Source organism: Salmo salar, chromosome 09 (assembly GCF_965601325.2).
Source record: "Salmo salar chromosome 09, fSalSal1, whole genome shotgun sequence".
Taxonomy (NCBI): domain Eukaryota; kingdom Metazoa; phylum Chordata; class Actinopteri; order Salmoniformes; family Salmonidae; genus Salmo; species Salmo salar.
The window spans coordinates 72,425,839-72,440,336 of record NC_138299.1 but is presented as its reverse complement, the minus strand read 5'-3'; the positions used below and the strand labels follow the sequence as shown (position 1 = coordinate 72,440,336).

The 14,498-nt window shown below is 45.2% G+C and overlaps 1 protein-coding gene across 1 annotated transcript in view; it reads right to left on the bottom strand.

Moving 5' to 3' along the window:
* LOC106611679 (lysine-specific demethylase 2A) overlaps nt 1-13,320 on the bottom strand; it is a 37,102-nt gene extending 23,782 nt beyond the window's left edge. The window contains exons 1-16 of the mRNA XM_014212126.3: nt 13,009-13,320; nt 12,214-12,252; nt 9,479-9,617; nt 9,201-9,279; nt 8,990-9,036; nt 8,687-8,865; nt 6,816-6,922; nt 6,553-6,646; nt 6,190-6,343; nt 5,998-6,113; nt 5,662-5,788; nt 5,249-5,562; nt 2,059-2,136; nt 1,670-1,924; nt 1,452-1,592; nt 1,138-1,227 (exon numbers count right to left, since the gene is read on the bottom strand). Of these exons, the coding sequence (XP_014067601.1) occupies nt 1,138-1,227; nt 1,452-1,592; nt 1,670-1,924; nt 2,059-2,136; nt 5,249-5,562; nt 5,662-5,788; nt 5,998-6,113; nt 6,190-6,343; nt 6,553-6,646; nt 6,816-6,922; nt 8,687-8,865; nt 8,990-9,036; nt 9,201-9,279; nt 9,479-9,617; nt 12,214-12,249 (1,956 nt within the window). The 5' untranslated portion in view covers nt 12,250-12,252; nt 13,009-13,320. The remainder of the gene's footprint in view (nt 1-1,137; nt 1,228-1,451; nt 1,593-1,669; nt 1,925-2,058; nt 2,137-5,248; nt 5,563-5,661; nt 5,789-5,997; nt 6,114-6,189; nt 6,344-6,552; nt 6,647-6,815; nt 6,923-8,686; nt 8,866-8,989; nt 9,037-9,200; nt 9,280-9,478; nt 9,618-12,213; nt 12,253-13,008) is intronic.
* Between the last annotated feature and the right edge of the window lie 1,178 nt (nt 13,321-14,498).

The window sequence follows — 14,498 nt, the reverse complement described above, 5'->3', positions numbered from 1 at the left end:
GAGCGAGAGAGAGAGCGCCACATGCACGCAGAGCGAGCGCCACACGCACGCAGAGCGAGAGAGAGCGAGAGAGAGCGCCACACGCACGCAGAGCGAGAGAGAGCGCCACACGCGCGCAGAGCGAGACAGAGCGCCACACGCGCGCAGAGCGAGAGAGAGCGAGCGCCACACGCGCGCAGAGCGAGAGAGAGCGAGCGCCACACGCGCGCAGAGCGAGAGAGAGCGAGCGCCACACGCGCGCAGAGCGAGAGAGAGCGAGCGCCACACGCGCGCAGAGCGAGAGAGAGCGAGCGCCACACGCGCGCAGAGCGAGAGAGAGCGAGCGCCACACGCGCGCAGAGCGAGAGAGAGCGAGCGCCACACGCGCGCAGAGCGAGAGAGAGCGAGCGCCACACGCGCGCAGAGCGAGAGAGAGCGAGCGCCACGCGCAGAGCGAGAGCGAGAGACAGAGAGCGAGAGACAGAGAGCGAGAGACAGAGAGCGAGAGACAGAGAGCGAGAGACAGAGAGCGAGAGACAGAGAGCGAGAGACAGAGAGCGAGAGACAGAGAGCGAGAGACAGAGAGCGAGACAGAGAGCGAGACAGAGAGCGAGACAGAGAGCGAGACAGAGAGCGAGACAGAGAGCGAGACAGAGAGCGAGACAGAGAGCGAGACAGAGAGCGAGACAGAGAGAGCGACAGAGAGCGAGACAGAGAGAGCGACAGAGAGAGCGACAGAGAGAGCGACAGAGAGAGCGACAGAGAGAGCGACAGAGAGAGCGAGACAGAGAGCGACAGAGAGAGCGACAGAGAGAGCGACAGAGAGAGCGACAGAGAGAGCGACAGAGAGAGCGACAGAGAGAGCGACAGAGAGAGCGACAGAGAGAGCGACAGAGAGAGCGACAGAGCGAGACAGAGAGAGCGAGACAGAGAGAGCGACAGAGCGAGACAGAGAGACAGAGAGCCAGAGAGAGACAGCGAGAGAGACAGAGAGACAGAGAGAGACAGAGCGAGAGAGAGACACGTGCCTCTCACTCTGTAATCTGACATTTTAAACGTCTATTCCTTTGAAACTTTTGCGAATTGAATGTTGACTGTTGGTTTCACTTTGGTTAATGAACATATGTTCCCCATGCCAATAAAGAAATGATGGGATACCTGTGATGAGGAGCCATCTTTGTCCTGGTAACATTTGGGACACTCCCAGCAGCTGGGCAGGTCCTTGTTGATTCTGCCCTCCCCTGGCACCTGAGAGAGGACAATGAAAAGCTATAAACACCTGACATACACACAGAGGACTGTTATGAACCCCTAGAACACCGTCGTCATCCTCAAGGGCCATATGAGTTCGGGACCTCTTCGTGTCGAATACGAAAGAAAATATGTATTGGAAGTACATGCTGCATAAGAGGGATTTTTCAGTGTACACTGTAGTACAGGTATATCCACGTGCTGGTGCGAGGCCTGGTCACCTTGATGCAGTCGGGGTGGGCGATCTGAGCACAGTTGGAGCATTCCATCAGGGTTGTGGAGGAAGGACTAGCGTCCACCAGCTCCTGCTTCCCCTGACCCTCTCCACAGAGAACACACACCGCCGAGTTGGGCAGGCCAGGCTGGAGACGGGGAGAGACAATGGTCAACATGCTATACACACACACACAGGGCGTGAAGGCGTGCACTGGATACTTACAGCGAGACACTGCCGCATCATGCAGCCCTTCTTCATGCGCCCGGGTCCTCCGAACCTCCTCATGTCTCTGCAGAAGTTGCATTCGCCGCACTCCTTCCTCTGGCAGGCCGCACAGCGTTTGCAGCGCACGCGCCGCCGCCTCAGGGCCGAGATGGAGGCGGCGGGCCTGGCCTGGCGCGGGACCGCGGGCTTGTGGGGCGTGGCCGGGCGCGGGCGGTCCATCGGCGAGGGGGAAGGGGGCTGGTACCACGACGGCTGGCCGGGGAAGGTGGGAGCAGAAAGGAGGAAAGTTGAGACGTCTGCTGTGACTAAACACATGTACTCGCGCGTGCATGTCAGGTGAGTGTTTGAACGTGTGCGTACGAGAGGCACGTGCCCTCTTGGCTCACCCTCTTGGGCCACTTGACGATGGGCTTCCCAGTGTAAGACAGCTTGGGGTCGTCGTTGCGGTGGTCTTCCAGAAGAGCCTAAACAGGATACAAGCCACGTAAAAAGGTCAAGTCAAGACTATTGATTGAAAGACGTACAGATGGATACAGCCAGATGGATACAGCCAGATGGATACAGACTTTTACCTGCTTTCTGAACAGCCAAAAAAAGTACATGTACTTTTTTTTCCACCAGTTAGGCTACTTGAGAACAAGTTCTCATTTGCAACTGTGACCTGGCCAAGATAAAGTGTAGCAATTCGACACATACAACAACACAGAGTTACACATGGAATAAACAAAACATACAGTCAATAATACAGTAGAAAGAAAGTCTATATACAGTGAGTGCAAATGAGGTAAGTTAAGGCAATAAATAGGCCATGGTGGTGAAGTAATTACAATTTAGCAATTAAACACTGGAATGGTAGATGTGCAGAAGATGAATGTGAAAGTAGAGATACTGGGGTGCAAAGGAGCAAGATAAATAAATAAATACAGTATGGGGATGAGGTAGGTAGATAGATGGACTATTTACAGATGAGCTATGTACAGGTGCAGTGATCTGTGAGCTGCTCTGACAGCTGGTGCTTAAAGCTAGTGAGGGAGGTAAGAGTCTCCAGCTTCAGTGATCTTTGCAGTTCGTTCCAGTCATTGGCAGCAGAGAACTGGAAGGAAAGGCGGCCAAACGAGGAATTGGCTTTGGGGGTGACCAGTGAGATATACCTGCTGGAGCGCGTGCTACGGGTGGGTGCTGCTATGGTGACCAGTGAGCTGAGATAAGGCGGGGCTTTACCTAGCAGGGTCTTGTAGATGACCTGGAGCCAGTCGGTTTGGCGACGAGTATGAAGCGAGGGCCAACCAACGAGAGCATACAGGTCGCAGTGGTGGGTAGTGTATGGGGTTTTGGTGACAAAACGGATGGCACTGTGATAGACTGCATCCAGTTTGTTGAGTAGAGTGTTGGAGGCTATTTTATAGATGACATCACCGAAGTCGAGGATCGGTAGGATAGTCAGTTTTACGAGGGTATGTTTGGCAGCATGAGTGAAGGATGCTTTGTTGCGATATAGGAAGCCGATTCTAGATGTAATTTTGGATTGGAGATGCTTAATGTGAGTCTGGAAGGAGAGTTTACAGTCTAACCAGACACCCAGGTATTTGTAGTTGTCCACGTATTCTAAGTCAGAACTGTCCAGAGTAGTGATGCTGGACAGGCGAGCAGGTGCGGGCAGTGATCGATTGAATAGCATGCATTTAGTTTTACCAGCGTTTAAGAGCAGTTGAACAGCCACGGAAGGAGAGTTGTATGGCATTGAAGCTCGTCTGGAGGTTAGTTAACACAGTGTCCAAAGAAGGGCCAGAAGTATACAGAATGGTGTCGTCTGCGTAGAGGTGGATCAGAGAACCGCCAGCAGCAAGAGCAACATCATTGATATATACAGAGAAAAGAGTCGGACAGAAAATTTAACTCTGTGGCACCCCCATAGACACTACCAGAGGTCCGGACAACAGGCCCTCCGATTTGACACAGTGAACTGTCTGAGAAGTAGTTGGTAAACCAGGCGAGGCAGTCATTTGAGAAACCAAGGCTGTCGAGTCTGCCAATAAGAATGTGGTGATTGACAGAGTCGAAAGCCTTGGCCAGGTCGATGAATACGGCTGCACAGTAATGTCTCTTATCGATGGCGGTTATGATGTCGTTTAGGACCTTGAGCGTGGCTGAGGTGCACCCATGACCAGCTCTGAAACCAGATTGTATTCCGGAGAAGGTACGTAATCAGATATTTCAAGCCACATTTCAAACCACCTTTGTAGGATGGTTTGGGCAGTGATAAGTGTCTAAATTGGAACGTACTGGCAGTACAGTAACGTGCTCTAAACGATGTCAGAGCTCAGGCTCTGTGCTTCACAGCGCTGAATGGGTGTTGACTGACAGACGTTCTGAACTTGGGTATCGCACGCGACAAGAAGTTGTTCCCATCCTTCCTAGTAATGGGGAAACTTTTGCAAAATTTGTCAGAGTGAGGGAAATGCTGTAAATTAAAAGGGTTTGATGTATTTTGAAAGATGATACGTTGAGGATTTTATTATTCATACCAGCAAGCCTGCACTTCACATTTCCATATCATAAAACTCATGTAAACGTTTATGATCACTGTGTTTGATGGACAATTACAAGATTACATGGCGTCATATCCAGAGTTGTTCTGAATAGAATGAGACTGTCTATTGTGAGGAAAATTTGCAGTGGAACACGCACCAGAATGCACCCAAACCTCCTTTCTATCCGCACCAAAAGTACAACCCGTTCCTCAGAACTGTCTTGTGAAGGCCTAACACTAAGACTGTACTTTATAACATGGCTAGTCATGTTGGCAATAGAAAAAGCTTTCAAATGATGCCCACCTGATCCAGATTGCAATTGATAAAATGGGAACATTTTGGGATTGCGTAAACAATTGGAGGGGATGCAGGGTTGTGTTCCAAACAAAACATCTGCAAGTGTACTTGTTCTAGTTCCTCAAGGGCACATCTAGGAACACTAAAAAAAACACCTTATAGTCGAAGACACTTCTTTGAGTGTTCTTTGAGTCCTAAAAGTGCATTGAAATGACTTAGGAACTGTACACACTCTGGAGAGGTATGGACACTTGGAGACTCCAGTTAGTCCTCTCACTCAAACCCTTGTCATTTCTTTTGTCTTGTTGCACCTACCCCACCTTTTCTAGGAATATTTTTATGTTACTGAATGTATCCAGAATATTTTTAGATTTCATTATCAACCAAATGCATTGAAAAGTACAGTAAATGTAAAATGTACAAAATGTTTGGATTCAGTCTTCTGTCCGATAAACTGTTGTGTCCTCAACTTTGGTCAAATACTTTTTCCCCATAATCCCCAAACTATTCCCTTTCAATTGCTACCATGGTTATGCATTTCATATTTCTTCTGTAAGAAACATTTCAAATTTAGCCCCATCCACATAAGCCTTTACGCTCGTGGGAATTGGCCTAAGACCATGTTGACGGTTCCTTTATTTTGGCAGTTTCCTTTATGTACACACTACTGTAAATGACTTGAGGTGAAAGCATCTGCTAAAAGGGATACATGATAATATTATATTCTAGACTGGTGCCTTGTACCCACCCGTATGTCGTGGAGCAGGGCGGGGGCGTTGCGGATACCTGCGGGGACACACTTCTTGTGGGCTGGCAGCTCCTCCAGCTTTCCCAGCAGGTTCCACAGCCCCTCCAGCTCCAGGGGGGTCAGGTTTACCCTCACCCCCAGCTTAGTGGCACCCGGAGCGGGGGAGACATCCTCGTTGCTCTCTTCCATTTTGACCTTGCTCTCCCTTTCCTCCTCCTTTCCTTCCTCATCGTCGTCTCCGTCCTCCTCCTCCTCCGACGTGCCGTTTTTCGCATGGCCGTTGAGTTTGTTCTCCGAGGAGACACGAGTCAGACCTGAGAGGGAGGGACAAAAACAGAGGGATTAAAATGAGAAGAGAGCGGAAATGAGAGACAGAAAAATATAAATTGTTGTGCGTGTGTGTGTACACTCACCAACACCGAGCGAGTGCTTCTGGAACTCAGGGGTGAGGTGAGAGGTGTTGGTCAGACAGTAGAGGTATCTCTCCAGCACGTACCAACACATCTCATAGTAGAAGGGGTATCGGAACTTAGCCGGGACCTGGACAGCAGAACACATGAGATATTGAAGGGACTACTCTCACCTGTAGTCAACAATTAATAGTCAGTCCCCCACCCTCAGTGAGCAGTACTCGTGCATGTGCAGTGGAGTTCTCTGTGACGGGTGTGCGGTAGTGTACTCACTCGTGTGCGGTAGTGTACTCACTCGTGTGCGGTAGTGTACTCACTCGTGTGCGGTAGTGTACTCACTCGTGTGCGGTCCTCGATGTTGTAGATGTTGAGCTGCATGGGGATGTTGAAGCTGTGGAGGAAGTTTCCCCCAAACACCAGCGTGTCCTCAGGGGTGTACACAGCATGGATCCAACCTAGACGTCAACAGTGGTGGAGGTTAGATGGGGGAACAAAAAGGTACCGTGTGTATCAGTGTGTGTGTGTACGTACCGGAGGGGATCATGAAGGTATAGCCCTGCTTCAGCTCAATCCTCTGACAGTCCCGAGCCTTGTCTCCCAGGAAGATGTCCCCTTGTTTCCCTGACAACACCCAGTCTTCATACAGCTCCAGGTTCTGGGGTGTGGGTGGGATCAGCCAGAACACCTACAGGAGGAGGTCAGAGGTCAAGATTGGGATAGCCATAAAGATGCAATAAAATACTAGAATGGCCTATGTCCTAAACGTTCATAACTCTAGAATGTGCTGACAAATGGCAGCCATCTTGGTCAGGGATAAATTGTCTTCTAATGAAGTCTGTGGCGATTCAAAATGTGACACATCCAAGGCTCTAGTTCTCCTGGGTGTCGTCTCACCTTGCCCCCCCGCAGGATGTGGTACCAGACCGACGTACCACCAAAGTCAACGTGGAAGTCTGTGAAGCAGCCCTGGACACTCATCAGACAGTACCTGAAGGAATATACATCTTTACACCGTACATCACCCAGCAATAAAAACAAAGACGTGTGTTAAATGAACTCACGCTCCACGCACAAACACCGCATTGTTACATTTTAAAATAAAGTGGTTGAGTACATGTGGAATGAAGGCCATGTAAAGGTGGAAGTTCGGGACTCACTTCTGCACTTTGGGATACTGCATGTCTATGATGGAGTTGGTTGAGTCTCTCTGTCTCTCCTTCAGGTGCCTTGGCCACATGTTGTCCACCCAGTCGATCAAATCCACCTGGGGAGAGGGAGGGAAGGTCAGCAGGGACATGCACCACTGACTGTCCAGGGCTCTGGGGAAGTGATAGCCCAGTGTTTACAATGGTCAGACACCTGAACTTGCTATGTGATTGTTTGGTGTTTGACAAGGTTTTCTGGTTTGTAGTACTGAGTGATTAGTGCTTCGAGGTCGGTTCGGTTTTGCTTCGACTGTTTAAAGATTATCACAATTTTTCGACTTTGATTATTTTTTTAAACATTAAATCCATTATGAAATAATGACACTACAGTGATGAGGTTTTTAATGGAAATTCCAAAGCCGAAAATAGTGAACATTCAATTGCCAAAACTGAAATTTCACCTTGCCTCTGATCAGATCCACATTGCATAGACATCAATAGAAAAATAGGAAATGACTATGAAATAGAATATTTCAGTTGTGTTTATTACTTAGTTTTTATTTGATGACTTTATTATTTCTCATTCCTTGACGTCCTCATCTCTTTCTCTGCTCAGCCAGGAGCAGTCAGCCAGGAGCAGTCAGCCAGCCAGGCCATCTAACATTATGTTCTCCTCCATACTGTACTGTCTTCAGTCATCCTACTAGTTCTTCAAAGTAGATAAGATAGAACTGTTCCGGAACAGTTCTGTCTCTCTCCTCATTGTGTTGTGTACATTCCTCTCTCATACGGTCTGTGTATATCTAACATAACGTAGCAGGTGTAAACGTGTATCTGTCCAGAGATCTGAATATAATGAGGAGATACTCATGTCTCCGCCCTAACAATGGGAGTCGTTGTCCCAAAGGCAACAAGCTTAGGTCCAAAACGCATTGGGCTTATTTTGGACAGGTTTTGGCGAGAGTGAAACTGTTCGCCTCTTCCCCTCTGTTCGAGCCAGGAAAAAAACAAGCGAAATGGATTATGGACACTGTAGTCATATTCCAGGGTTCTGTGCTGAATTAGATGGAATATTTGCTTAATGAAAACCCCAACTCCCTTCAGTCCAGCATCCCACATAGTTCTGGACTTGATTTCTTTCGTGAATTAAACAGCGAGTTGGGCTTAGAAAAAAAGGAAATGGAATTAAAGTAATTGAACAGAAGTCGGTAATTTAGATATTTAATAACTGAAAAAATATACACTACCGTTCAAACATTTGGGGTCACTTAGAAATGTCCTTGTTTTTGAAAGAAAAGCACTTTTTGTCCATTAAAATAACATCAAATTGATCAGAAACACAGTGTAGACATTGTTAATGTTGTAAATGACTTTTGTAGCTGGAAACGGGTGATATTTAATGGAATATACACATACGGAGCATCAGCATTTGTGGGTTTGATCGCACAAATGCTGATGCTCCAGATACTCAACTAGTCTAAAGAAGGCCAGTTTTATGGCTTCTTTAAACAGGACAACAGTTTTCAGCTGTGCTAACATAATTGCAAAAGGGTTTTCTAATGATCAATAAGCCTTTTAAAATGATAAACTTGGATTAGCTAACACAACGTGCCATTGGAACACAGGAGTGATGGTTGCTGATAATGGGCCTCTGTACGCCAATGTAGATATTCCATAAACAAAGAAAGAAAAATCCGCCGTTTCCAGCTACAATAGTCATTTACAACTTTTAATGTTATTTTAAAATGGACAAAAAAAAGTGATTTTCTTTCAAAAACAAGGACATTTCTAAGTGACCCCAAACTTTTGAACAGCAGTGTATATAATGTTGGGTACTCGCTCAGCACTACTGGTTTGTGTGTGTGTGCCCGCGCCCGTCTTACCGAGGCGGGTCGTTTCACCAGGTTCTCCAGCTTGGTGTGACTGAACTCCAGGCTGATGACGTTATAGAGCTTATCTCGCTCCGAGGGCGGGGTCTCGTAGTACCGCCGCCATTGGGCCATGGACATCTCGATGCCCTTCTGAGTAGTAACATCCATAACGTCGACCATCCTCCGACTGCCTATGACAGAAGGGGACAGGCAAAGGGCAGGGAGAATTACTTACAGGCCCTGCAGCACTGTTTCAAAAATCAGATGAAATCAGCAGCCATGAGTTCATAAGAGTGTTCATAGTTTGGGCCTTACCTACAAACAGGTTGACGTCACTCACACTGAAATCAGAGTCCGGCATCCTGACAGAATAAGATAGAGGGGGGGAGAGAGAGCGAGAGAGAGCAAGAGGAGGTAGTTAAATAAAGCTGTAGAATCAGAGTGAGCCAGCAGTTATATTTCCATCTCCCACAGATCTGCAGAGGAGGAGGTGGGCTAGATAATTAGAAGACAAAGAGTGACCTACTCTAAGCCGAGGCCGTCTTTTTTCTCAAAGATCAGAGGGTCTCTCAGCCCCTCCCTCTGGATGTACTCGAACGTGAAGTCTGCAAAGAAACACACGTTACCCTCAACAATGCAGGACAGGCACACCAAAAGTAATCAAAGTAGTAGAACCATAATTAGGGCCAAGGTTTTTGGCCAGATTACAAAGCAAACAAGGTTTTTCCAGGTCAAGATCATAACATAGGAGGAACTGGGTTAACGCCTCTGTAAGGGATATCATAGCGTGGTTTGACCCCTGACCTTTTCCCTCCATGTGTTTAACCAGGTTAGAGTTGAACCGGTCACTCTGCAGCTTCTCATCCAGGTCAAAGGTCCTCTTCCCCTCAATCTCATCGTCCGAGATCCCGTCATCGAGGTAGCGCCGCCGCGTCCCCGTACGCTAGTGACACAAAGCAGAAACTCAACTCGTATCCAGGGATGGTAATTGTATAACCGTGTAACTGACGGTTGTGGACGAAGACCACCATGAAAATAAAATAACTGTCAAAACCGTTTAAATAGTCCTACATTTATTTTAGGGTATCTAAAATATATATATATATTTGCATGTAGATCCTAATAGCTGGAGTGTTTACTAATGATTATAAGCAATTGTTTTGCTAACATAATCTGTCTATTAAACGGTCTATATCTCATCCTCTTTCCAACTGGCCTTTGATGCTCAGGCAGCTAATTCACGAGATGCGTGGGGGTGTAGAGCGCTACAGGCTAGGGCACTTCGAGTGCCTGAGCACGCATAGCAAATGTCAAATGTAGAAAAGTGCCCAGCTGGGTTTCAGTAATTTTTTCTTCCCCTCACACATTAAGTCATTCAAATTCAAATCAAAACAGTTCCTCACAGTATTTGAAAAATCTTTCCAACTCTCTCCCCCCTTTGATAATCATCGTCGTGATAAATAGGCTATGGACATTTTATAGTGCATTTTTTCTATTTTAATGATTGTCAATTTCATCTTCATACTACAACTCCGTTGTCCACTTCACACTTTCCTTGTCAATACATTATCTTATAACGTACTTTCCGAAAGCCTAAGGTAGGCCTAGGTTTTTTAATACGTTTTAAGGAAAGGAGAAATATTTGCTTGTGTCTGACATATGCTGGTGGCTTTGACAGGTGCTTTTACGAGGGTGTGCGTGAGTTTGCTGATTCTCTCTATAGGCCGATAGGCTACTTTTCAGAAACTACTGTCCAGACTCCATCTCTTTCATAAGAATCAAATGCTCCTGTCATTATTGAATCTTGTAAAAGGCCTGTTTTCAGTAGCTCGGGCTACATTATTTCTCTCATTACTGCATCCTCTCTTTGAAGAACATATGCCACTGCCATCGAATGACCGCAGCAACAGGGTTTGTAACGTAATGCGAATGTTTCGGGGAAAACCCATTGGACTTCGATTGAATTGAATTGTATTCTGCATCGAAATAGGATCTGTATCAAAATAAATAAATATATATGCAGAAAAGCCAACAGACAAGGAAAGTATGCATCTTTATTTTGACTCTGTTAATGTTGTGTTAATACAAAAATGCTACAGATTTGTTGATTAAGGACAATAAGTAATAACCTGAATAATAATAATGAAATGCCATGATAATAATGAAGTGTAATGGCTTGTTTCAAATAGGTTTTATTAATAAGCATATCCATGTAAACAAGTGTGTAAACAGAATTGTGACCGTGTACATTGGCCTGGCCAATTACCGTAACCTCAAATTCCAAGACCGTCACAGCACTACTTTTATCACTTGGAATGATTTCTGCTAAGACCACGCACATATAACAGTATTGCCTTTGTCCCTCTTTGCCACAACACTGGCTCGAACCAGGGACTCTCTGAATATATAACAACTGCCACACAAGAAGCATCGTTAACTATCTCTCAACAAAAGCAGTGGCCCTTGAAGCGCAATGGAAACAACTGCCTTTAAGGTCTCCGAGCGAGGGACGTCGCCGATTGAACGCTACTAGCATGCACTGCTAACAAGCTAACCATTTCACATCGGGCAACACACCAACGTACACTGAGTATACCAAATATTAGGAGCACCTTCCTAATAGAGTTGAGTGAACAGCCTCAATTCGTCTGGGCATGGACTCTACAAGGTGTCGAAAGCGTTCCACAGGGACGCTGGCCCATGTTGACTCCACAGTTGTGTCAAGTTGGCTAGATGTCCTTTGGGTGGTGGACCATTCTAGATACACATAGGAAACTATTGAGTGTGGAAAAACCCAGCAGCTTTGCAAAGACTGGTGCACCTGGAACCTACTACCATACCCTGTTCAAAGGCACAAAGACTCATAACAGAAAGATTTTGCGGATCAGTCATTCAGTCACGCAATGGTCTGCGTGGGCATCACAGAAGGATGGCCTTATCCCCACCCCACTTACTTCCATTCACCCACTGCTCTCATATCTTGGCTAGACAGATGGGTCCAGCACAACACCCCACCCCCATCCTGTTCCACCAAACCCGGGCTATGCCTGGTATTATCTTTACTCAAAACACCCCGCATGCTGTTTCCTATTGCTCTGCAACTCAGCTGGACTGGTCTATTCTTATATCTTGACTAACTATACATTCTAAGATCCACACAAACATTCCATCATTATCTATAATTCTGTGGATTATTTTTAATGGCCAATTTTTTTTCATTCTTTTTTTTAAATACACCCTTTAGAAAAGCCTAAATGGGTCTAAGTCAGGGCATGGTAACAAAAAGCTCGACGCAACGTAAAGCGACATGAGCAAGCACTATCAGGTCAGACAACAGTGAACTTGAACCTGACCCTACATTGAACCCACTGACACGCATCCAGTCTATTGTCAAGTCAACAGATCCAAAACACTCTCTCGTTGATTTAGCTTGTTACCGATGCAACAGTCGTTTTCTTAAGGGAAACTAGCTAAATACAACTTGCAAAACAATTTTAGCTAACACACCAACACGTAGTTATTAATTAAACTGTACTTACCAAGCGCTTGCTGTAACGGGGGTTCTGGTCTTCCATGACCTAAGACAGGAATGAGATCGTTGAGAAATCACAATGCCATGAACAGCCTAAGTTAATTGAGCAGCTAACTAATTTAACAGCAGCTTTTGAGAGCTAAACTATTGGCCAATTGTTGGCATATGAATATAAAATACCCTCAACTTCTGGCGCTTGGATTGAGTTCGCCAGCTACAGTATCGGGACAAGGATAAAGGTTAGCTACATTTTGGCTAACGTTATAATATACTAACTGACTGAATATTATGATATAGCAAGTTAATGCTGAGTACTAAATAACTGGCTACACGGTAATAAATGTATTTAGCTAACTAACGTCACTGTAGCTAACAAGTAGCAACAACAATCAAATAACGTTAGTTGTCTAAACGTTAACTAGCCACCATTGGCTAGTTATCAATATTGTTGACAAAAACGGTAACATGCAAATTACACTTTTTTTGCAAGAAAACCTGTTATTTAACTATATCGTTATCATTGGATAATGTTACAGAACTGACCAACTTGCAGCAGAGGCTGTTAGCGAGTTACAACGCTATGCTATATACATATACTAACGCGTTAGCTACAAGAGACTGTTGTTAGCTAGCTAGCTAACTTCCCCGAATACATATGAGTGTCTAGTTGTCCTGCTCTGTTCGGACGCAATATCAGTTAATAACCTACCATTACCTAGCCAACATACCCAGCACAATATAACCGTTTAATGTTAGTTACATTTGTGGGTTATCTTTACGTAGGTAAAATGATCTAACTTACGTTAGCGTCTTCATTCACGGAACGTTAGCTAGTTAGCCATCATTGCGCTAACGTTAGCTTCCTAATCGGGAAATAGCTAACGTATTATTTTGAGATAACTTTACCACAGAAATAACTCCTTGGGTTGTTGTGGTCTGTACGTTATCCTGTAGCGCGGCATCTAGAAGTTATCGCTGAACTTTGTATCCATCTTATATATTTTTAGCTTTGTAGTTTGTTATCCTTGTTATTGTGCGATAAAGTTAAAGCGATCTGCTTCGATCCGCCATTTTCAGCTGAGCATAAAACACACACCACTACCCGCCCCAAGATTTACACTGCCATCCAGTAGCACATGGATAAATCAACACAGGAATGTTGTGATTGGGTAAAAGTTATGTCATTCCGAAAGATGGTTTGTAGAGCCGTTTAAACTGCGCCCCACGTGGTGTGACCGCCTATGGCAGTAGAGACCACTGACGCGAGCGAAACATTATTCGCTGGGATGTCAAAATGGGGTCAACAAGAGAGCCTATCATAAGACCAGTATGGGGAACAACTTATGTACATAAACCAATCATATCGGAACATAGTAAGGCCATTGTCATAAGGACAAGGGAACATATAGTAAGAGGGACAATAGTTGTTCCATCCCATTCAAAAAGTCTCTGAATGCCACCTGCCAACCAAAGAATAAAAACGTTTCTTCAACAGATGAGGAAAAAGAGAGAATAAAAGACAAGAGGCGCACTAATAGCACACACACACACACACACAACATTCTATTACATAACAAGCTTTACTGGACTGACAACCACACTGGATGACTGACAACCACACTGGATGACTGACAACCACACTGGATGACTGACAACCACTCATCACTGAAAAGACCAACACTAACATTTCAGCACATTACATACTGACACAGCATACCGAGAAACAACATTGTATGACCGACCACACACACACACACACACACACACAGTTACATCATGAAGAAAAAAATACATGTGCAATAAAATACATGACTGGGTATAACTATATATAACTATACATCACAGCTATAACTATATTTATGTTGAATTTTGTGCAAGTATAACATCATACATATTTTCTTATGCACATATTTCAGTCATTGAATCATTGATACATTAGAATACATTTATCCAAATATTCACCCAATGTTTTCGCATACATATGTTACCACAATGTCCTACTGTCATTGGCAGGGGGCGCCAATCTCATTGTGCATAGAATCTTCATAACCTTAGTCCTAGGTTACCACACTGTCATCTGAAAGAGAAATTAGAAGCAGGGAGCTAAATGAAGAAAATTAAGACTTTTTCCACATTTTGTTACTTTACAGCCTTATTCTAAAATGGATTAAATAAAAATCCTCAGCAATCGACACACAATACATTGGTTCTGGGACACAAAGCATCCTTCACTCATGCTGCCAAACATACCCTCGTAAAACTGACTATCCTACCGATCCTTGACTTCGGCGA